The sequence below is a fragment of the Coccinella septempunctata genome, chromosome 5 (assembly GCF_907165205.1).
Source record: "Coccinella septempunctata chromosome 5, icCocSept1.1, whole genome shotgun sequence".
NCBI classification, from domain to species: Eukaryota; Metazoa; Arthropoda; class Insecta; order Coleoptera; family Coccinellidae; genus Coccinella; species Coccinella septempunctata.
Genome location: NC_058193.1, coordinates 34,469,534 through 34,491,508, shown reverse-complemented (window position 1 = coordinate 34,491,508; position 21,975 = coordinate 34,469,534). Strand labels below are relative to the sequence as shown.

Genomic DNA, 21,975 nt, shown 5'->3' with positions numbered 1-21,975 from the left:
AGTCTATGGTCTGTAGTTGTGACATAACAGTTAACCTCAATTTATAAAAGATATAAAAAAATTTTGAAAATGGGCTCTCAGGTCTTATTAAGCAGAGTATTAGTTAGAAGATTCATTAATATCAATAATAAAAGGTTAGTGTCCGTATCATCGAAAAAAAATGATACGGTTGCAGTAGACGAGTGCAAGACAGTACCTAAACCTAACAAGAATTGGATAAGCTTCGGATATTATGATAAAGACAAGAGCAAAGACAGATTTTATGGTCATATGTCCTTTTTCACTTGTGTTACCCTTGCTTTGACGTTGGGAACCTTTTATTTTGCGTATGTACCTGACCATACGTACAAGGATTGGGCACAAAGAGAGGCCTACATTGAACTTGCCAGAAGGGAAAAGAACGGACTTCCTTTAATAGATCCAAACTTGATTAGCGTCGATAAAATTCAACTGCCTTCTGACGAAGAACTAGGTGAAACTGAGATTATAATCTAAAATAGCTATGAACTCTTATGAGGGATGAAAAGTGTCATATGTTTGCAATGATATCTTGCATCCAAATGTATAGCTAAATACGTTTGTTTTCTATTAGAAAAGTATAAAGTTCTGTTGTAATTTTGGGTTGTCCACCCCTCTTTCAGATTGGTAATGATAGTGTATCAATAAATTGTTTTCTGCCTTTGAGATTCAATTCTTTCTCTTGCAATGGAATTAATATCTTTTCTCAAAAAACGTATTTTGTGACAAATTATATTATGAATTTAAACAAATTGTTCACTTTTTCTGTTATTATTTTAACAATCATTTCAAGTATTCTTGACTTTGATTTATATATCTTATATTTATTATTTGATTTATTGTCTAAAGATATGTTGTAGGAAATTTTCTTCCAACTACTTTCATATAAAAACCCATAGGAAGATATGAAACAAAAACAGAACACATTATAATCAAAATATATTAAATCATTACATATTTTACAAAACTGAAAATTATTGAGTACAAAATATAACAATTTTTTACCGATTAAAATACACTATGTTTCCAAAGGAAACCAAGAAACTTGATATCTCAGTCTTCATTTCAATAATTTATGGCATCAGCAAAATCTGAGAAAAGTATATTAATCTAGGATTCTGAATCAAATTTATAGTACATAAAACCAGTTTGACTAATAAGTAAGAAAAGTCATTTTCATTTTACAAATGGGAGCAAAAATTTTGATATACAGAATGCCTTTATTCAATAAAAGATAGGAAAAATATTCCCAAGTTCTTGTCATAATATTAAAAAATGTGATCCTTTGAAAGCATAAAAGATAACAAACCACAAAGTTTTGAGAATTCTCATTTGTTGAATTTCATTTACAGTGAATGTTCTGTTGTACCTCAATTTTAACAAAATAGATTTTATTTTCAATAATCTTGGGACTAATCATCTGGGAATAGAAATGATGAAATATTTCGATTACATCCATCCTGTATTTAAAATCTTGCAACAACGAAATACAAATAAGAAGGAATAACCAGAATGTGTTATGTATTTCATGAATTTTGTTAAAAGGAATGCAATCAAACAAGGTCATTATCACTTTACCCTATATACATAACAAAGTCTTACAATGGCAATAAAAAAGAATAATCACATATTCAATAAATTATTTCTCAACATGTTTTAAAACCCAAGGATGCTTTAAAATATTTTCTAAACTCAATCTTTCATCAGGATCTAGCACAAGCAGTTTGCTGATAAGATCCTTAGCTTCTGCAGAAACATAATCGGGAAATGAATATTTAATTGTGCGGATAGCATTATAAGTGTTCTCATAACTTTCTGTTTCAAATGGGGGACGACCCACCAAAAGCTCATAACATAACACTCCCAGACTCCAAAGGTCGACCTTTTCATTGTGAGGCTTACCCAAAACCATTTCTGGAGGAAGGTAATCTAAAGTTCCACAAAGTGTCTCTCGTCTAGAAGAAGGTGCATGTACAGACCAACCAAAATCTGCTATTTTGATTTCCCCTGCAGGACCAAGCAGCAAATTCTCCGGTTTAATATCACGGTGGATCACTTTATGTGCATGACAGTATTTTAGAGCATCGGTCACTTGCGCAAAATAGTTGGCAGTTATAGGTTCATGAAATCGTTTATTTGGAGCAGATTGCAGAGCTTTATATAGCGTCCCATTAGGAGCATACTCCAAAACAAGATAAACTCTAGTTTCATCGTGAAAATAAGCAAACATGCGAATTATATTTGGATGCCTCAGGTGTGTCTGAATCTCAATTTCCCTACGTACTTGATGCTCATTATTATAACTATTTATTGCATTCTTGAATAACACTTTCAAAGCCACTATAAATTTAGTACGTTTTTCACGAGCCAAATACACATTTCCAAATTTTCCTTTACCGAGGGGCTTACCTATATCGAAATCAGCCAAAGTCCACTTATGTACATTTTTATCTTGTTTAGTATTGCTAGGATTCTTACTTTGAGATGTTTTACCAACTTCTGGCTTTCGATTCTGACTGGCTCCTTCCGCGGCCAGATCATTAACTTTGGTATTACGAGATCTGGCCACCGGGGAATCTTTTTTTTCTTTGGTATTTGTACTGTCCATTAAAACTGTCCTTGCTGGAGGTCGTGTACTCTTCAATTTCGGTGTGGAGTGAACTAAATCTTTTTGCTTTGTATTACTCTGATCTTCAGTACCACACTTTTTATTCTTGATTTCGGCCATTTTACATAGAATATAGTAGATTTTTTTAGATATTTGTAGAGTGTATATTGAAGTTCAATTAAAAAACTCAGTAAGTGAAAGAAAATAACGGATAAGATCAAAATTAAAATCTGCCTGCTTGTACTTCCATTGAAATGTCAATGTGACCGTTATCGATGTGACTTGAGTTTAATTTGAAATTTGAATTCGAAAACTCTTTGTCAAAAATTCAGGAGGGAAAAATCTTCTTCTTATTTGTGTCCTCATCAAAGTCGGATTGATGTGAAAATATATTATTATATTATATTACGTAATATCTTTGAATAATGTAATATATGAATTTATATATTTTGTTTACGGAGTCTTAATTTGATGTAATGTTGGTTCGCCTAATTATTAATTGCTCTTGGACTGGTTGAGGAAATTGAAGATTAGATTAAATGAAATAATAATAGAGGGCTCTAGGAAAAATAGACAGAGACAACCGAGACGGTCAACTCCAGGCCAAAATTTGTCCGAAGTTAAGAATGATGCTGCATCTCTCTCTGTTCTGTGTGACTTGTATAAGTCTATCCTTTTTAACCATCTCCTCCAGTAATTTCCAGAGGGCGCTACCAACGCTTTTTGGATAATTTGAAATGTCAATGTACAGAATGATAAAGAAGAAGAAAAATTTATGGAAGAAGCGGAATGGCGCATGACTCTGTTTATCTGATCTCTAAGAATCATTTTGAATTTCCTTAGAGAACGCCTCGTGCAAGTGATTTTAGTGATTTTAATTTTTATTATGGCCGAAAGAAAGTGTTTGATATGTGGGGCTTCTGAGTCAGAAGTCCAGAGATTATTTTGTTTTCCATACAACCCTGCAAGGTACGTAAAATTGTTTATTTAAACCTAAGATCATTTGAGTAAATGTATATTTTCTTTCACAGGAATGAGTTGTGGATGCAAACTCTGGGTTTTAAAGCATGTGCTGTAAGAAAGCATCACAGAATTTGCAACAACCATTTCAGAAGGGAAGCTTTCACCGATTCAAGTTTGCAGAAACTGAATAGAAATGCTATTCCCATGCCTTGGGTAATCTCTTCTTCTGCAGGTAATTAATTTTGTTTCTAAAATTACTAATTTCGTCCAACGTTGCATATTATCATATTCATATATTACAATGCTAACTCCTATTTCGATGTTTCAGCAAATACATTGGAAAGCATGCCTTCCCTTATTAATGAGGAACATGTTGGTACATCAGGTATATCCACATTCGCAGCGTCAGGTATTTTATTCATTCCTATAAATATCAATTTAGTTCATATGGTTGCATGTTATCTTTGATGCTATAATTAAATGTGTAAATCCCTAATCAAATACAATTCTTATTGTTTTTCAATTAGTTCTAGCTGATGAGGTAGAACCTAACACTGATGAGGAACATGCTGCTGTATCAAGTACTTCCACATTCCCATCATCAGGTATTATATTCATTTCCATAAAATATTAATTTAGTTTATATGGTTCCATGTTTTCTACAATTCCATCAAATGTATGATTCTCTTATAAACTACAACTTCAATGATCTTTTAATTAGTTCCAGCTAATGAGGGAAAAGCTTCTGTAACTGAAGAGATACATGCAGGTACATCAATTTCATTATCAGGTATGGTTTTTGCTTTCAATGAAAATCTTAAAACTTTTATTCATTTTGTATGTAAGAATTGTCATTAGACAATTTCTGACTTATTATCATCACTGATCATTATTACATATCAAGTATTGAGGTGTGTCAGCAAACTTTTTCTATTATGAATAAATGTAAAAATCATTTGTCTATTTTCAGATCTCAATGATCCGACACCGAGCACTCCGGCATTGCCACAGTCTCCAATGTGGAGGAGATCCCGTGAATTTAGAAATATCGACAATTTCCATCTTTCAAATTCGACACCAAGAAAGAGGAAATTGGTCGATATAATACGGAGAAAGGAGGATCAACTGCGGAAGGTGAAGGCATTGTGCAGAAAAAGGAGTGCTGCTGTCAGTGATATCCTTGACATTTCGAATGAAAGGGTTGTGAAGAATATTTTTAAGGATGTGCCATCACTGACAGCCAATTTGATGGTGTCTCAAATCAGAAACTATAAAGTAAAAAACGTTAAAGGAAGAAGATGGTCCCTGGAGGACAAAATATTGGCACTATCTCTCTTCAAGAGGAGTCCACGTTGCTACAATCTCCTCCGAAAATTTGCATCCCTACCATGCAAAAATACTATTCTTAATTTGCTGAAGAAGGTTCCTTTCAAAGTTGGCATAAACCAAAATATTTTTGACCAAATTGATCAAAATCTTCCCCAAGGTAAAGAAAGATGCTGTGTCCTTCTTTTTGATGAGATGGACATTAAAGAAGCTGTCCAGTATGATAGTGGGGAAGATAAAATTCTTGGTTTTGAAGATTTTGGAGGATTCAGCTTCAGTAAAAGGCTTGCCACCAAAGCATTGGTATTTATGCTGGTAGGGTTGGGCAAAAATTGGAAGCAACCAGTGGCATTTTTTTTCAGCCACAGGGGTTGTAATGCTGCAGAGTTGAAAGATTGTCTCTTAACAGTCCTCTCTGCAGCAAAGCACATGGCCAAAGTGGATGTTGTTGCTACAATCTGCGATATGGGTCCCAGCAATGTGAGGTGCGTGAAAGAACTTGGTGCTACCATGGAGACACCTTTTTTCTTCTTTGAAGAAAAAAAAGTTTTTTGCATGTTCGACCCACCACATCTGTTAAAATGCTCATATTCTCTGTTTCGTAAGCATAATGTCCAAATTCCGCTGAAAATTGGTGAAACCACAGTTACCAAAATAGCGAAATTTGAACATGTGGTTAAAGCTTACGAAATAGACAAATCCAAAAATATGGTGCTCAGAAGTCTTTGCAAAATCAAGGAGATTTACTTGAAGCCCATATTGCAGTATGCAATGAAAGTGAATGTAGCTGCAAAAGTACTGAGTCGTACAGTTGCAGCTTATGTATTCACTTTGGTCAGTGGAGGTAATATATATTTCATCAACCTAACTTAACCAACTCTAATAATCTTTTCTTAATCTTTCAGGGCAACTGGACTCGGAAGCTGTCGCTACGGCAAACTTCATCACAGAAGTGGACATGCTGTTCGACAGCTTCAATGGGAAAGCGGCTGTAGGTCCTTTTGGAAAGGAGCTGAGGGGACCTTTGAAGCTAGGCTCCCCTCACATAAAATTTTGGAAGGAGGAACATGAGAAGGTGCAAAATTGGCAGTTCATGAGGTATACAAAAAATGGCAGAATCCGAAAATCTATGCCACCTTCCCAAACAGGTTGGCTCCAATCTATAAATGCGATTCAAATGATCTGGAAATACTTAAGGAACAATGGTTTCATTTCCCTGAGGACCAGATCTTTGAATCAAGATCCATTGGAGAACCTGTTTGGGCAAATAAGGTATGGTTGCGGATCCAATGACAATCCTACAGTGCAGCAATTCATTGGAACCCTGAAAACACAACTCCTCAATGGTTTGGTTAATCAAAGCTTTCAGGGGAGAAATTGTGAGGATGACGAAAATACACTTTTGTGCAATTTGAAATCATTCCTCAATATTTCCCTTGAGAGGGAGGAGATGGAAGTTCCAGAAGATGCTTCTTTGACCGATCAAATACCTCAGTTCCAGACATCACCTGAGGAACTGTCGGTTAATATATCGAAAGAAGTTTCTTCTGGAAACCCTGGTGGTTTTTCGGTAGCATATGTGGCAGGAGCTATTCTGAAGGCCCTCAAAAAACACATATGCTGTGCCTTATGCGATAATATGATCAGTTCATCCAGTTCAGAACCTCAAAATTTATTCATAGCGAATAAAGAATGGTCGGATGAAAGATCAGTCCTAATGTACCCAAGTGAAAGGTACTCTGTTGCTGTAGGATGTGGATTTAACAGGTTGGAGGAATTTTTAGATAACTCCCCATCCCATCCTAAAGTAGCAGCAACCGCACTTGGGGTACTTAGATCTGACATAAATTTTGAGGATCTAGGATGTCCTGATCATAAAAATCGCATAAGGGACATCACGACTGCTGCAATATGCAGGATTGGCATTCCTTGGTGGTGCAAAAGGAAGTGCGAAGAAGTAAAGTCAGATGCCAAAAAAAAGGCCTATGAAAAAAAAATTAAAAAATTGCGTCATTCCTGATTTGATTTATTTTTTTACTTCTCTTCGACCAGCTTTTGCATCATCACCCATTTCGATCGCCATTCTTGTCTACCTTTATGACCTTCATGGCTCTAATTTTCATGTTTTTCAAAAATTTCAAAGTTTAATGAATTTTATATGTTCTAATCTTCAATTTCTATGTACCAATTGTAATAAATTCTTGGATTCACCAGCTATATATATATATGTGTGTATGTCAATAAACATATTCTGCTGCAATATGTGGGATTGGCATTCCTTGGTGTTGCAAAAGGAAGTGTGAAGAAGTTAAGTCAGATGCAAAAAAAAGGCTTCATTCCTGATTTAATTTATTTTTTTACTTCTCTTCGACCAGCTTTTGCATCATCACCCATTTCGATCGCCATTCTTGTCTACTTTTATGACCTTCATGGCTCTAATTTTCATGGTTTTCAAAAATTTCAAAGTTTAATGAATTTTATATGTTCTAATCTTCAATTTTTATGCACCAATTGTAATAAATTCTTGGATTTACTAGTTGTATATGTATGTACCAATATGTGTGTGTATGCCAATAAACATATTCTTGTGAATACAGAGTTTTGTTATTCCTAAAAATGTCAAAAATGATTAACTTTGCACATGAAGAAAAACTTTCATTTTTGTTATTCAAGATATTTTCGTCGATATTATATGTGTCTTGAATATCAAAAATGAGAGCTTTTTCCTCATGTTCGCAAAAATCGAAATATTTAACTGCGATATGGACTAATGGAGATTCAAATTTCCCGCCATTTCTTCCGCCGCCTATTCCAGCGCCACCTATATATTCCCAAAGCCAATGTTAGAAAGAGATGGAAGATAAAATCGGACATAGATTTAGTTCCTAGTTGACCGTCTCGGTTGTCTCTGGTTTTTAGTTTTTATTACAGTGACTACAAAAAATGATAAGCACTTTAAAAAGAACATTCATAGACCACATTTTCATTTTGGATAACAACTTAAAATCAGGTTGAAGAAAAACAACATATATGTATCTTAAATAATTTTAATAAACTCAAATACAATGTCAAAAATAAAATATTACATATCTCGACATTTTATCACAATAAAAGATAATAGTTAGGTCTTAACTACTTCCAATGGATAGATAGGTACTGTTGCTTGGCCATACCGTTTTCCAGCTTCTTCAATGAATGCTTTCTCCATTTTACTGACTAAATTATCGAAGAAAAACAAAGCAATTTGAGAATGAATCAATGATTTGAACCTAAAACAAATATAAAAATCTATGATACAACTCCTTGGATTACTCTTCAGGCCTGAGGAAAATCTCCAAGTATTCTCCAGATAATGAAATAATCTTCCCTCGCTACACACTGCACGTACAAGTTTCGGTCTTATTAGAGTAACATTTGAAGTATAGCTCTCGATAATTGGAGGAAAACCTATTTCTAAGGTAGCCCTGAGATTATTTGTACTTTCCGAATGTACAGTGGATTTAGTACAGAAAGGTACGAACTTGTCATAATTTTTAACATCTGCGACAACATTGAACATTTCCTCAGAAGAAAACCTTAAACAAAAATATTAATGACAAATATATATAAATAATAATCGGTTACTTACCCAACTAGTTTTCTTGCAAAGTGTTGTTTTTCCTTCTCCGGAGTTTTGAAATGGATCTTTCGAACAAACTTTGTGATACTTGCCATAGTGAGACAAATATTTCAACAACAATAGAAGAAAATCATGCTCACAACAAATTTAGAATATTCTAGACAATATAACTGCTCTATCCATACATTTCTGTCATGTATAATAATTTAAACATTTGTAAAAATACAAAATCGTGGAATATAATTCTGATACTACCAAAAATGCCATATTTTATGACATTTTGAATCATCTGATGTTCACAGAATACTATTTTCTTTTGTTCATTTTAATGAAGAAGATTTATGAAAGGATTGTGAGTTAAAAATTTCGAAGCTACTCGAATACACATACAAATAATTGTAAATTTGTTCTTGTATGAAAGTAAGAGAATGTTCTTTAATTGGTTATAAGATGGTGATTAACCAAATTTGATAAAACAGAATTATTAGGTTTTAATAGAAGGATTGCTCTATTCTATTCTTGTAATATAACGTGCTACTTGTTTCATTTACAGTTATTAAATTTATATTTACAGAATGAGCGCAGTCTGAGTTTTTATTAATTTAATATTTGAATTTGAATCGAGATAACGCATGCGCTCACTAAATTTTGTTCAAAAATTTCATCGAATCGAACCGAACACCGAACCAAAGAAAAAAATTTGGTAAGTCATCTTGTCATTTCACTAGTTTACTGTTTACTCCAGAGTCCAGACAACTTTTCCTTGAATTCGGTTCTCTTTAAATATTATTAGTTTGAGAAATGGCTTCAATAGTGGATAATTTGATCGAAATGGGATTCACAAAGGAAAAAGCGTACGTATTATTCAAAACAATTGTCGTTTGACTATTCTTAACCTCAATAATTACAGAGAATTGGCTGTGTCTCGATGTGGCTCCACTAACATTGAAACTATAATGGATTGGATATTGAGTCACGAAGAAGAATTAGATGCAATATCGGCTAATCCTTCTCAAAATCCATCTGCTGTTACACAGCAGGAACCGGCTGCATGTAATCCTGAGAATATAGCCGAAGGCGAAGGAAAACCAGAAGATTTAGTTGTAAGATCTATTAAATGTAATGACTGCGGTAAATTATTCCAAACTCAGGACGAGGTATCATTTCATGCTGTGAAATCAGGTAAAATTTCCCTCTGCATGTTTCAAATTTTTCTTAAAACGAATTACAATATTCCAACGGAGTTAATGGAATCTCATTACATATATTCTTTCTAGGTCATGGAAATTTCTCTGAGTCAGTAGAAGAAAAGAAACCCATGACTGAGGAAGAAAAAAAGGAGCAGTTATCAAAAATTGAAGCTAAATTGAGACAAAGGCGATTAGAGAGAGAAGCTAAAGAAAAAGAGGAGGAATTAGAAAAAGAAAGGAATAGAATAAGATCTGGCAAAGAGTTGCTAGAAGCGAAGAAAAAGCATGAAGAACTAGAAATGAAAAAAATTTTAGATCAGAGAAGAAGGGAAAAAGAAGAGGAAAAAATAGCTAGACAGAGAGTTAAAGAACAGATTGAACAAGACAAATTAGCTAGAAAAGCAAAATACTCAAATCAACCCATGGAAGTAGAAACCCCAAAGGCTGCTGTTCCAACAATTGCCGCAACGAAATCCGTCACAAATTACACTGAAGTCAGATTGCAAATTCGTCTAACAAATGGTAGCGCTTTAACTCATACCTTTCTGGCAAAAGAGCCTCTATCAGCTGTTAGGTTATATGTTGAAATGAACAGGAATGATGGAGAAGGACCTTTTAATCTTATGACGAATTTTCCAAAGAAAATATTCACTTCAGAAGATTATGAGAAGCCCCTTGATACTTTGGGTAGGTGAAGTCACTCGCAATTGAATTTTTTTAACAAATATATGAAGTACACTTCTTATTTTCAAATTTGTTTCAGGTTTGGCCCCATCGGCTGTTTTGATCGTTTCCAAAGCTTTGTAGCTGGGCAGTTGTTTCAAAACTGAGCAGAAGAATGGTTTTGATGGCTTTTTTCTCACTTTATATGTATAATAGAATAAATAATATGGAATAAACATTTTCACCAAACTTATTGCTTTTAATGTTTTTGTTGTGGAAAAATATAAGAGGCCCTCAGTAACATTCATGTTGGAAGAAAAAGTAAAACGATGCTTAATCAAATATCTATATTATTCCAATAGGTTTGAGAAATTCATTATCACAGTAATATAAACAATGATATAAAATACGAATAAATTAAATGATTGGAAGTAAATATTAAACCAAAAAATAATGGATAGTGCTCGAGAATAAGATTTCGAACTTAATATTTACAAATTACAGATAATACAGCCTTGGATCATCTCTCCTGACTTGTAAAGTGATAACATGTTTGTAAATTTTTAAAGCAGGCCCTAACCTCAAGTTAAGCTTAGTCAATACATCCATCCTTTTGAGGAGTAGCAGAGATCTTCCATCGATTTCCTGGAAAAAACATACAATAAAACATATAATTGACCATTTTAAATTGAAAAAAATCCAAAACTCTGAAACTCTGTTGTACCTGCTCTTTGAAAACCTTGGCTTCTTCCGGAAAATATTTGGTAAAATACTGATATACTTCATCAGGCGTCCAATGTGTAGCATCTGGTATTCTAGGGTCAACATTTGGATCATCTTCGGAATCGAAATCTTTCGAATCTGAGTGTTCGTGGTCCGAGCTATTTCTGTCATTAACCTCTGGTGGACTGTTAGGAACGGAAGAAGATTGGGGAGATCTGGAATTGCTGGCCGACGAATTCGAATCTGAATAGACTTCATCTGAAAAAATTTTAAATAATATTGCATAAAGCAAGAAGGTTACAAATGTATTCAAATAAATCTGATTTATCCAAAACAACTTTTATCTGATAATTTTTTCTGTAACTTCTGTAGTTTCACATGTATGGTTAGAGTCTTATCCTATAGACACTCTGTACATACTTGTGGAATACATATTCCACTTCAAAGTACTTTTTGCCCAACTCATTTGATTTTGGAAGATATTCTACACCCTCAGAAATAAACAACACTTACCATTATTAATTGTACTATTTTTGCATGTAAAACTCATATTTGATTGTATCTTGGAAATTTCCAATTCTTCAGGTAACTGGCAATTGAAGCACAACCACTTGCTTCCATTTTTAACTTTGTCTGGAATACGAGGTTGGTGACAACCTGCATGATATGCATCAGCACATACGTAACAAACTATCAAAGCTCCCTAAAACATTACAACATTATAGCACAAAAATTACTTTCAAAATAGACAAACCTACCGCATTTGCAGTTTCATAGCAAATAGAACAAGTCTTGCAGTGAGGACATTGCCAGGTGTTGTCCGGATGCATTTTCAACATCATATCGTCGCCATTCAAGCAACTGTAATGGGCTGTAAGAAAATGTGGAGTATAAACTTAAGTTATTGTGCAAAAAAAAGTCTGCAAACCTTTGTTGCTACATTCCCTGCAAGAAACCAATTTGTCATTGGGTCCTTTTTTATTCTGCAAATGACAAACTGAGCAAACCCCAAACTGACTACCATTGTTGGATGTTCGTGATTCTGGTCTAGATTCATCGCTCATGCGGGCCATCTGTCTTTCGATAGTTGATTTGTTCAAGGATCCAGCAGGTCTTCCCCTTTTCTTGGGAACATTGTTATCAGATGGATCAAATACTTTTTTAGCTCTCTAAAATGACAATATCAGGAATAAAAAGTTATTCCTCAAAGAAAAGACAACTACCCATACTTCTAAACAGAACTACATTCAGATTCAAATTCTCATATTAGTATGAATAAAACTACTTCTGAATCATGAATATGCTTTAATTGAAGAGACTATTGATGAAATTTAGATATCTTGAAAATAAGAATCCAACTAACCTTTCTTCGAACACCCACCCGAATAGAGGGATCAAACTTATTGGACTCTTGCATTATTTCATTTGAATGAGTTTTCCTGGACTCAGATTCCTTGTTCAGAATTTTCTTGTGGATAAGATTGGAAAATTTAGCATTGTAGTGTTTTTTATTGCCACTGTCGTCTTTTTCAGTAAGTTCAGATGAGATTGAAGAAGGGCCCATCAAATATTTATCATCATCAGTTTTGATAACACCACCATTCAAAACTTCTTTTTCCAATAAAATAATGATATACTTTTTGGTATATCGGACATTATCTTTGGATAAAATTTTAGTGATAATTTCGTCCGCTGGTACACCACTTTCTAGATAATCTGGATTGTTAACTATCAGCTCAGTAATGGCATTATTTAAAAGAAAAGCGAACTTTCTGTTGGCTTGGTTCCCATCGAACGGCAAAGATTTCGAAGAATTTCCTTGAGGTTCACGTTCTCGTTTTCCTTGTGAAAATTTTTTCAGAGCATTGCGGTAACTAATGTTACCTTTATACTCAACCCTCAATACAATATCATTGTCGACACACCATTGTAGATCCGATCTGGCCTCCGCTGAATTTATCGAATATTTTCGAAATAAAAAATTACATATCCGTGTAGCATCCGGTCTTGCTTTTCGATGACGTAGTTGATCAATCGCCTCTAAAATGCGATCTTTGTTTTTCATAGATGTCATTATGTTCGAGAATCGCATGTAACTGTTTTGATAGATACTTTATAATTGAAAAAAATCACCTAGTTTAGGCCTGATGAAGGTATCCAGTACACTACTGGTAGAAAAATGTCGTAAATGTATGAAACTAGGCAGGTTTTTATTTTGGGACTGATTAAACTTCAATGAATTATCAACTTTATCTCGGTGCGCTGAAAGCTGACGCCATACGTGAATATCGGACAAATAATTTGTTCGCAATATATCCAAATCTTCAAGAAATTAATCCGCGTTCGCTTGAAACTCGCCACAACCTTCGAAAGTGCTCCGTCAATGTCTAGCCGAAGTTCCGCCAACGAAATATGAAAATCCACACACCGCTCCTGGGCTGCCCGTACCGTCGCAATGTAATTTCACTATCTCGCACGTTCTTTAAAACAGAAACGGTATAAATACCTCACTCGGTCGAATATAAACGGACGTTCACTAGTAAAAGTAACTTTTTGGGACCATCCGGCAAATAATTATCGGTAAAAATGGAGTATTGTAACAAGCACACGCACCTTTACTCAACCGCTCGTTTTCTGCAAGATTTAACGCGACGAGCACAAGCTTCTGTGATATCGACGCCCGACGCACTCGGAAGTGTCTACTTTATTCGGTTCAACAGGGTTGCTGTAACTGGAATTAATTGCGCGCGCAGATTACATCGTGAAAACCTTTATCTTTTATATTATTTCTTTTTTGCAATAATTGATCATTCCATAATCTTAGGATGTTGGAATTATTTTTCTCACTAGCTTCATTTACCTCTATGGTTAAAGCTCTCTATTAAATTCATTGATGAAGTCCGTTCATTGGGAAGCTCCGTGAAGGAAAGAAATCTAAAATGTCCGTTTGTAAACGGGTTCGTTCTCTGTAATCTGTGGGGTTCGTCGCAGATATTTTTTAATTTCGTTTTCTTGAAGCTCTCATGGAAAAGCCTTCGGAACAGAAATGCGAGAAAACTAAAGAAATAAAGAGCTTCGCTCGTGTTGACTTTCGGATACATGAAAAATGTCTTTATGTCAACAACTAAATTATTTGTGTAAAATTTGCATGTCTCATGACTATGAAATTCCGGCAGTTTCGGTTCAGGAACGCCTTTCTCTTTAGCTTTAGCTGACTATAAGCAAGAAGAGATTATTAAATGCCCCAATAAAAGAGAGCATGAGTCATTGCTCATCAAAAGTGAACGGTCAACGTGTGTCACGTGGAGAAGCACGAAAGCACATTTTATTTTGTTCCTTCATTTTGTGCAAGACAAATACTCATACAAGGCAATAGCTTCCACAAAATATGACATTTCTCGATTGGCAAGAACTAAGTCATAAGACTTAAGTATGATTACTATTACTTCAGACAACACTGTTTTTACATACTTCACCTGTATAAACGTATTATGGACGGTAGTACTTTTACACAGTACTTATACTTGTTGTTATTACTTGTTCATGTTCACCTCAATCTAGTGATAAGAAAGACTAAAATTATTCATAATCAGTTCTTGCAAACGACCGCGTGTAGGTATATTACTGAATTCTTCTACTAATGTGAAAGAAGCGAATTTGCCGAAATTCAATTCAAATATATGAGGGAATTTAAGGGAAGAAGGTAAATACATGGCAGGCTTTTGGCTTTGTCATTGTTACATGTACAAATATACATTGTACATGTCGTTGAAACGAAGAAACGTGGAAGTAAACAGGAAGCAACGTTGCCAATTCGAAGTAAATATCAGAAATATATCGGTCTTTCTTATTGCATTAATTTATATAATATACTTTTTCGAATTCAGGGCCAGAAATGATTCAGGAGCGCTGTTAGGATCACATTTTTCGTTTGACGTAAATTGCATGGTCATACCATCATCAGCTAAATAGCTGACGATATGATACAATAAAAAACAATATACCTAGTTGAGAATGAGCTTAAAAATAGATATATGCACAAGGCCTGTGTACCTTTTCGAAAGAAAAAGCTTTTATCGGCATTAGTTCAATATACGCCTGTGTTATTCTTTTTAGAACCATCAGTTATGCAAGCCCATCGAGACACTAGTTACTTTTTTAGATTTTGCGAAATGCATAACACTATTACCAAATGCGTTTCGAAGGATCCAATAATTTTGGTACTAATGACATTATAATGTACAAATAAACTCCAGAATTGAACAAAAGGATATACCTACACATATATATTCATACAATAACGAAGAGACGAATAACTATACCTGCTGGTGCAAAATAACAATGAAGAATTGTCTATTTGAACCGAAAGATATGCATGTTATTGTTACCTTTCGAAAGTAGAGGTCCCAAATTTCGTGTAGGTACTACTTAGACCTTGTCTAAGGTACTACTATAAAATTCAACACTGACTGAAAATTTTCAAGTAGTATCGCCTAAGGATCATTTGAACTTATCGTCAAATTTTGTTGACGGAATTTCAGCCATTTGTAGGAGATTGGGAACTTTTGGTCTCTATCAGCTCTGAGGTTATACAGCCATTATTGACGACCTTATACAACATGTTGCTTTCCATTACATGAAAAACGTACCTATACCAGGTAAAATGACCAACTCATTAGGGGATACAGAATAGAGGTAAAATACGAGAGGATGTTGAGAATATTTGGTAATAATTTCCCTTTATTTTAAGAGACGATGAGTATTCGAAGGTTACATGCAACGATGACATCGATCGGTTTTCTGTATTTTTAAAATTTGCGAATTTTTTCATTTTAGTACCATCAGTGAACTCGATAATTTCTTTGTCACTTCAAAGAAAAAATATGATTATGTTTGGCAACACAGCATCATATATTATTCATCTTGTATTATAAAATGACCTCATTAACATGTTTTCGAATCTCCCAACTATCTGAAAGAAGTGTGGGAGATGTTTCAAGTAATTATTGATTCGGATCTTTCTCTTCGATTTGAAACCTCGAACACTTCTTACTGAAATAAAAAAAAAACAATCCAGTCCAAATAATGGCGCGAAGGTTTTTTGTTCGAATTTTGGAAACTAATTCTCAATGGCGGAAAGCCTTTCAGTTATTTCAGGGTACTCGGTTTGAAAACGGACAGAAATACTTTTTACTAACAGCAAAAATAAAAAAATCAACATACGATGATTGGCTTCTCAAACTTTCCAATAATTTTTAATCCTTCGAGTATTTTTCATTTTCCTTACAATATTTGCAGAAACTAAATCTTGATATCGACATCTGACCATTTCCAACAGTTTTATGATTAGAATTTGACTAGGAAATACAAAAAAGCTCATAAGTTCAACTCTAACATATAATTTCTTGTGTCCATGCATGAGGATTGTATAACGATAATACTAATAAAAGTCGTACTTGATTAGTTACAATTCATTTGAACAGCCATGAATGTACGATTAAATAATACTAATACTTGTTTCGACTTAATGATTGCTATATTTACGGGAATGTTACATGTAGAATGTTTATAAGTGGTTTGTGAACATTAAAAAAAATAAATAATACTCCTTTCTTATCGTTCTATTATTTGATATTATAGTAATTTATTAAATTTTACTGCCTGAATGTGAAAGACTTATTTAAAACAATAATTGGCGAGTATTTAATTATTTGAACCTCCCTTTTTTACATTAAATGCAATTTATATACTTTTTTTTGATGATTATATGTGAAAAATTTCAATTACAGTACTTTACATATATAGTTTCTCATGCTGCGAATGAGTTTACCACAGACAAATTGTATTTTATTCTGGACAGGAAACAAAATATATTTATTTATACTAAACAATCAACGAAGTCAAATTATGTTGCACACTTTGGTAACAATCCTAAATAAAATATATAACATATATTGAATAGGAAGGATTCTTTCGATGGATAAAGTTATGTTAAAAATCTTCATCTAAGTACAGAAATTTATCACATCATATACAATAAGTCAATAAATATTAACACGATACTCCAAAATATATACATACAATAATGTCACATCCTGCTTAACATCAGATTAAATAGTTCTAATGAACTTTAGAAGAATAAACCACCATTACTACCGATGAAACACTTTGGATAAGAATAAATTTTTAATATTTGTCTGTGGTTAGCCAAAATATTACACAGTGAGGGGACTTTTCATCCTAACCTCAATCTGGCTCAACCACACCTTACCTTAATGTACCTGGTTACTGGAATTGACTAGTGGTAGACTTACATGAATGCTTTTTTAGTAATTTTAATATTTATTCAAAATTGCTTTATACTCAGTCTTTGGAAGACTACTACAGTACAAAAACTGCAACGTAATATTTTGTTAAATGTTTTTTTGTATACCTAAATTCATTATGAAGCAAATAAAAATTAATCAGCCCCATATTTTTCTTCCAATTCCGCACCAAACCTGTTCCGGGATATCTTTTAAAAATTAAACAACTATTCAACGGAAGGAGAGCACATTGACATATGAATATATATTATATTACAATCTGTGAAAGCTTCTTCAGATGCTAATAACGTGTCAAACCTATAAAAATCATCCTAAATTTTCGATGACAAGAATACCAATTAAATATGAATACTATGAGATCTCAAACAAGACTTAACGTTCTTGTACACGTTACTCAATCTCCTTTTCTTCTATGCCATACCAGGATCCTCCAGCGCTCCATCTTCTTCCAACTTGCATATAAACTTAATAATCCTATGCTTCTCGTCAGTTTGCTTCGCCATGTCTAACAAAGCTAACAGCTTTCTTATACCGATAGAAATCCTGAAAATAGAACGTTTGGTTAAAACTGATTCAACTTCTTTGTACGATGAATATTACCGTTTTCCATGGATATGTGGTTCGATAGCTTTTATTTCCTTCTGATCGAAGCAATCGGTGTTTTCCAACACGTTTCTTAGATGTTCAGCTTTCGACAGATTCGGAATGTGGAGAATACCAGTGAATGCCGACAACATTTCCATGTCTTCCAAGAGTTGTCTGAAATATAAATGAGGAAAAAGTCTCATCGACTTCGGTTAGGATTGAAAACTAACCTTGTGCTCGTGGTACATAAAACCAACAACTTTTTTCCAGGAGGAGGCTGTTTCTTGAGCAGGACCAACAGCGCTTGGAGCGTCAGGTTTGAATATCTAGGGCCGATTGGACCATAATCCAATAATCTCTCGATGTTATCAACCAATATGCAACTTAGGGTTGATCGGTAGGCGTCATCGAATACCTATAATATACAATAATAAAGTTAAAATACCCGATTTGATCATTTTAATATGTTCTACCTTTCGTATATGCAAACATTTCGCTGTCTCTGTGTAACCGACCATTTCTTCTGGTGAACAAACTTTGATGAATGGGAAATCGGAATTCTTAGCGAGCTGAGCAGCTAAGGCTGTTTTTCCTGCATTTGGTGGCCCCTCGATCAGTACAGATACCAAACCTGTTTCAACAATACTCAATGTTCAATAAAATTCAGAATCGTATGATCGATGCTAAGAAGCCTACTAATTCTGTGGGAAATGGGAAGAACAATTTTTGACTTTATGAATCGAAAAAATATGGAAATCACCTGAAGTTTCTGTTGTTCTGGCTTGCTGAATAAACAGCATACCATCTTCCAGAATTTTGCTGACGGGCGAGCCCCAGTTTATGATACCACGTGCCAAGATCTGGTCCAGTATTTCTTGTGCGGTACCAAATGCCTAAAAATATTTATGTTTGAACTCAACACATGCAATGTTTGTTTAAACCACTTACCGGCTTGATATCATGTTCCAGAGCATGCAAGAAATCTTCCCTTGTCACCAGAAGTTTTTCTATTGCATCAGGATCTACCTCCACTTTATGAGCAGCCTTTATCAGCCTGTTCATCGCCGTTGATTGGGCGGCTCTTACCAAACCCTCTAATTCGGCGCCTGAGAAATTTTTGGTAAGGGCTGCTAGCTCCTAAAATCGAAGAATCAAAGGGCATCAGAATTTTCAAATTCAAACCTCCAAAAAAAATGGCGAGGAGAGATTTCTCCAGCACATTTTTTCATGTATTATGAAGATTTGAAATACAGTTAAAGGTAAATCTTTTTTAAAAATGACAGTTCAGTCATCTGTTTCGTTATTACGTGTTGCCTTCCACAGTCCCGTACTTGACATTTAACGAAACAGCATCGAACTTCAGGGGATGGTAACTCAGCCATCTTGATTACTTTATATGAACGATATTTGTCTATTTCCGACAAGAAAAACCTTTGAAAACACTCAATGTACAACTAACTGCCTTCAAAGATAGTCTTGTTTAGCATATATTTTCTCTCACCTTATTATCGACATCTGAATGAATCTTTTTGTAGTGTTTCATTCGAGCAGTGTGAATATTCAGAATTTCCAGACGACCCTTTTCATTCGGAAGGCTGATTTCGATCTGGACCTCTAATCTACCAGGTCTCAAGAGGGCATCATCAATCATGTCTTTCCTGTTTGTCATACCTAACAAGAATGTAATAGAAACATCTTTTACCTTGAAAATCTGTATATTTACCAATGACCAAGATGTTATTCAGTTGTTCAACACCATCCATTTTCGAAAGTAACTGATTTACTACGGTGTCATGAACACCAGTGTTACCGGCAACCGAACCTCTTTGTTTGCATATGGCATCGATTTCATCAAAGATTATGATGTGAAGTCCACTGTTGGGGCCAGCCTATATTTACAGTAAATCAAAAAATTTCACCGATCCAGAAAATTATAATTAAATTCTTCAATATTTACCCTCTTTTCTTCCTCTTCAGCTTCGGCAAACAGCCTCCTCACGTTGGCTTCAGATTCACCAACATATTTATCGAGAATTTGTGGACCGTTGACAATCTTAGGTTCACGAGCATTCAGCATCTTTCCTATCTGCCTAGCCATCAGTGTCTTACCAGTACCTGGCGGACCATACAACAGTATACCCTTGACATGCTTGCAGCCAAGCTGTTCAACAATTTCCGGTGGAAAAACTCGCGACGCGAAAGCTCTCCTGAAGATGGCGTTGAACTCATTGCTCAAGCCACCGATTCCTAATTTCCCAAAATCCCAGTCTGGATTGATGATCGACTGACGAACCACTTTTCTGTGAATACGATTGAAGTAAAACGAATTATCTTGTTTGGGGGAGTACTTACCCCTTAGAATTCCCTACAAGGTTCAATGGTGAACCCTCGGCTTTTTCAAAAGTAACGACACTATTAGGAATAAGTTGTGCTAATTTGACCTTTCTGGGTTTAGCTTCACTATTTCCTTGCATTGACGATATATTTACAGCTGGAATGAAATGAACGGTTTGTTCAGATACTTCAACAATTTGAGAAAGATCAGGATCTTCAGACTTACCTTCAATTTCTTTTACCACTAAGATTAACATTCTTTTATCCTTGAACTGGAAGGCCAATTGCTGTCCCACAGTAAACATCTGATTAGGAAAAGAATAGGAAAATTCTTTTGCCATTTCATCGGTATCATATTGTTCTTGCGTGATACTGAAAGACGAATTGTATGAATTTGCAAGACTTTTATTAGAATTAAGAGAAATACCTCTTTTTCATTTGGAAATCGGCTTCAAATGTAATTCCTGATATGTAATCTTGAGGAATATAAGGAGAAACATCAATTTCCTGATTGATGGATAAACAAGCCCATTTTCTTTGGGGTAAGTTGAAACCCACATTGTTTCTTGGTATTTCTGAATGACTTTTTATAGAGAAGACAAAGCCTTGTCCTCCTCCAGTACCCACTTTGATATGCCTATAAATAAATCAAATATAAGTTTTTGCAATATTCAGCTGTACTGCAATAATCTTACTTAGTTGAAGCACTGAAATCTCTTTCATTCACTATTGCACAATTTGTGATCATCAACTCGTCCGTTGGACATTTTGTAACTTTAAAAGCCTGAAAAAGCATGAATTCTGAGTTTTGGTTCATTTTTTCACTTACACGTGGACAGACTGCCATGATTCACTTTAATTTTGAAACTTTAGACAATTCATAAATACTCGAAAGAAATAAAATACATATTTAGGAGATGAGGTCATGTTCAAAAAATATTCAAAGAGAACATGAAAGTATCAATAATAAGATAGGCACTTAGTATTCATGGTCATGCCAAAACTATACATTTTCATTCATTCATTTTGTAATATATTTCAAATTGGAGGAGATAACTAAGCATGTAAGTGTAGTTGTTATGGTTTTTCAAAAATTCTTTAATTTTATGCTGCTCCAGCATAATTGCAGAATTTGTGTTTCAGTCAATGTTTTTCAACAGAAGGTAACTGATGAGCCTACACCTACCATTTTATGTGTATTATATGAATCTTCTATTATTTATAACTTCGCACTATTCCTTCAAGTTAATATTTTCCTTTAGACCCGCAATGCAGAAAGAAGTGAAGGCAGACTTTGACAAAAATCAATAGTCATCCGCCAGTTATGCAGTATCCACTGTACGCATCAGCTGTTTTCTAACGAAAATCCGCGTCAAGTTGACGTTTACCCGGATTCCCGGACAAAGAGGAATCTCTTTGTTCCCGGAGCAGAAACTGACATTCCTGATTCAGATTACAGTGATCTGTAATCTGCTATCAAGTAATCGGATCAAAAGTAATCGGTACCAAATGCAGATTTCTGTATTACACAAATAATTATACCCGATTTCGAAGGTAGATGACACTGCTGTCGTTTTTCTGAAAATGTTTTTCTTTGTTCAAATTTGGCGATGATGTAAT

At 34.5% G+C, this 21,975-nt stretch overlaps 6 protein-coding genes across 7 annotated transcripts; 2 read left to right on the top strand and 4 right to left on the bottom strand.

Moving 5' to 3' along the window:
- Position 1: 1 nt before the first annotated feature.
- LOC123313502 (NADH dehydrogenase [ubiquinone] 1 beta subcomplex subunit 11, mitochondrial) lies at positions 2-684 on the top strand. Its single transcript, XM_044898413.1, has one exon. It carries the CDS (start codon positions 70-72, stop codon positions 493-495), a length of 426 nt encoding a protein of 141 aa, XP_044754348.1. The 5' UTR covers positions 2-69; the 3' UTR covers positions 496-684.
- Positions 685-944: 260 nt separating this feature from the next.
- Positions 945-2,929, bottom strand: LOC123313501 (aurora kinase C). Its single transcript, XM_044898412.1, has one exon. The coding sequence runs from the start codon at positions 2,744-2,746 to the stop codon at positions 1,658-1,660; it is 1,089 nt and encodes a 362-aa protein (XP_044754347.1). The 5' UTR covers positions 2,747-2,929; the 3' UTR covers positions 945-1,657.
- A 5,017-nt stretch (positions 2,930-7,946) lies between these two features.
- Positions 7,947-8,828, bottom strand: LOC123313364 (coenzyme Q-binding protein COQ10 homolog A, mitochondrial). Its single transcript, XM_044898222.1, has 2 exons — positions 8,544-8,828; positions 7,947-8,490 (listed from the first exon to the last, which is right to left on the bottom strand). The coding sequence occupies exons 1-2, from the start codon at positions 8,627-8,629 to the stop codon at positions 8,037-8,039; spliced, it is 540 nt and encodes a 179-aa protein (XP_044754157.1). The 5' UTR covers positions 8,630-8,828; the 3' UTR covers positions 7,947-8,036.
- Positions 8,829-9,227: 399 nt separating this feature from the next.
- On the top strand, positions 9,228-10,636 carry LOC123313245 (UBX domain-containing protein 1-like). The gene is made up of 4 exons (XM_044898031.1): positions 9,228-9,388; positions 9,445-9,716; positions 9,812-10,411; positions 10,488-10,636. The coding sequence occupies exons 1-4, from the start codon at positions 9,336-9,338 to the stop codon at positions 10,529-10,531; spliced, it is 969 nt and encodes a 322-aa protein (XP_044753966.1). The 5' UTR covers positions 9,228-9,335; the 3' UTR covers positions 10,532-10,636.
- An 84-nt stretch (positions 10,637-10,720) lies between these two features.
- LOC123313907 lies at positions 10,721-13,815 on the bottom strand. 2 transcript variants are annotated; one of them, XM_044899010.1, is made up of 6 exons: positions 12,474-13,815; positions 12,039-12,279; positions 11,869-11,981; positions 11,624-11,813; positions 11,112-11,368; positions 10,721-11,032 (listed from the first exon to the last, which is right to left on the bottom strand). In XM_044899010.1, the coding sequence occupies exons 1-6, from the start codon at positions 13,200-13,202 to the stop codon at positions 10,886-10,888; spliced, it is 1,677 nt and encodes a 558-aa protein (XP_044754945.1). In that variant the 5' UTR covers positions 13,203-13,815; the 3' UTR covers positions 10,721-10,885. The 2 variants fall into 2 exon arrangements, with proteins under 2 accessions (XP_044754945.1, XP_044754946.1); XM_044899011.1 differs by having other exon boundaries at positions 12,039-12,234.
- A 2,678-nt stretch (positions 13,816-16,493) lies between these two features.
- Positions 16,494-21,737, bottom strand: LOC123313610 (vesicle-fusing ATPase 1-like). The gene is made up of 14 exons (XM_044898562.1): positions 21,542-21,737; positions 21,051-21,139; positions 20,783-20,992; positions 20,582-20,727; positions 20,374-20,512; positions 19,979-20,321; positions 19,745-19,910; positions 19,523-19,692; positions 18,970-19,158; positions 18,782-18,914; positions 18,495-18,652; positions 18,252-18,436; positions 18,037-18,195; positions 16,494-17,979 (listed from the first exon to the last, which is right to left on the bottom strand). Exons 1-14 carry the CDS (start codon positions 21,542-21,544, stop codon positions 17,847-17,849), a joined length of 2,223 nt encoding a protein of 740 aa, XP_044754497.1. The 5' UTR covers positions 21,545-21,737; the 3' UTR covers positions 16,494-17,846.
- Positions 21,738-21,975: the final 238 nt, after the last annotated feature.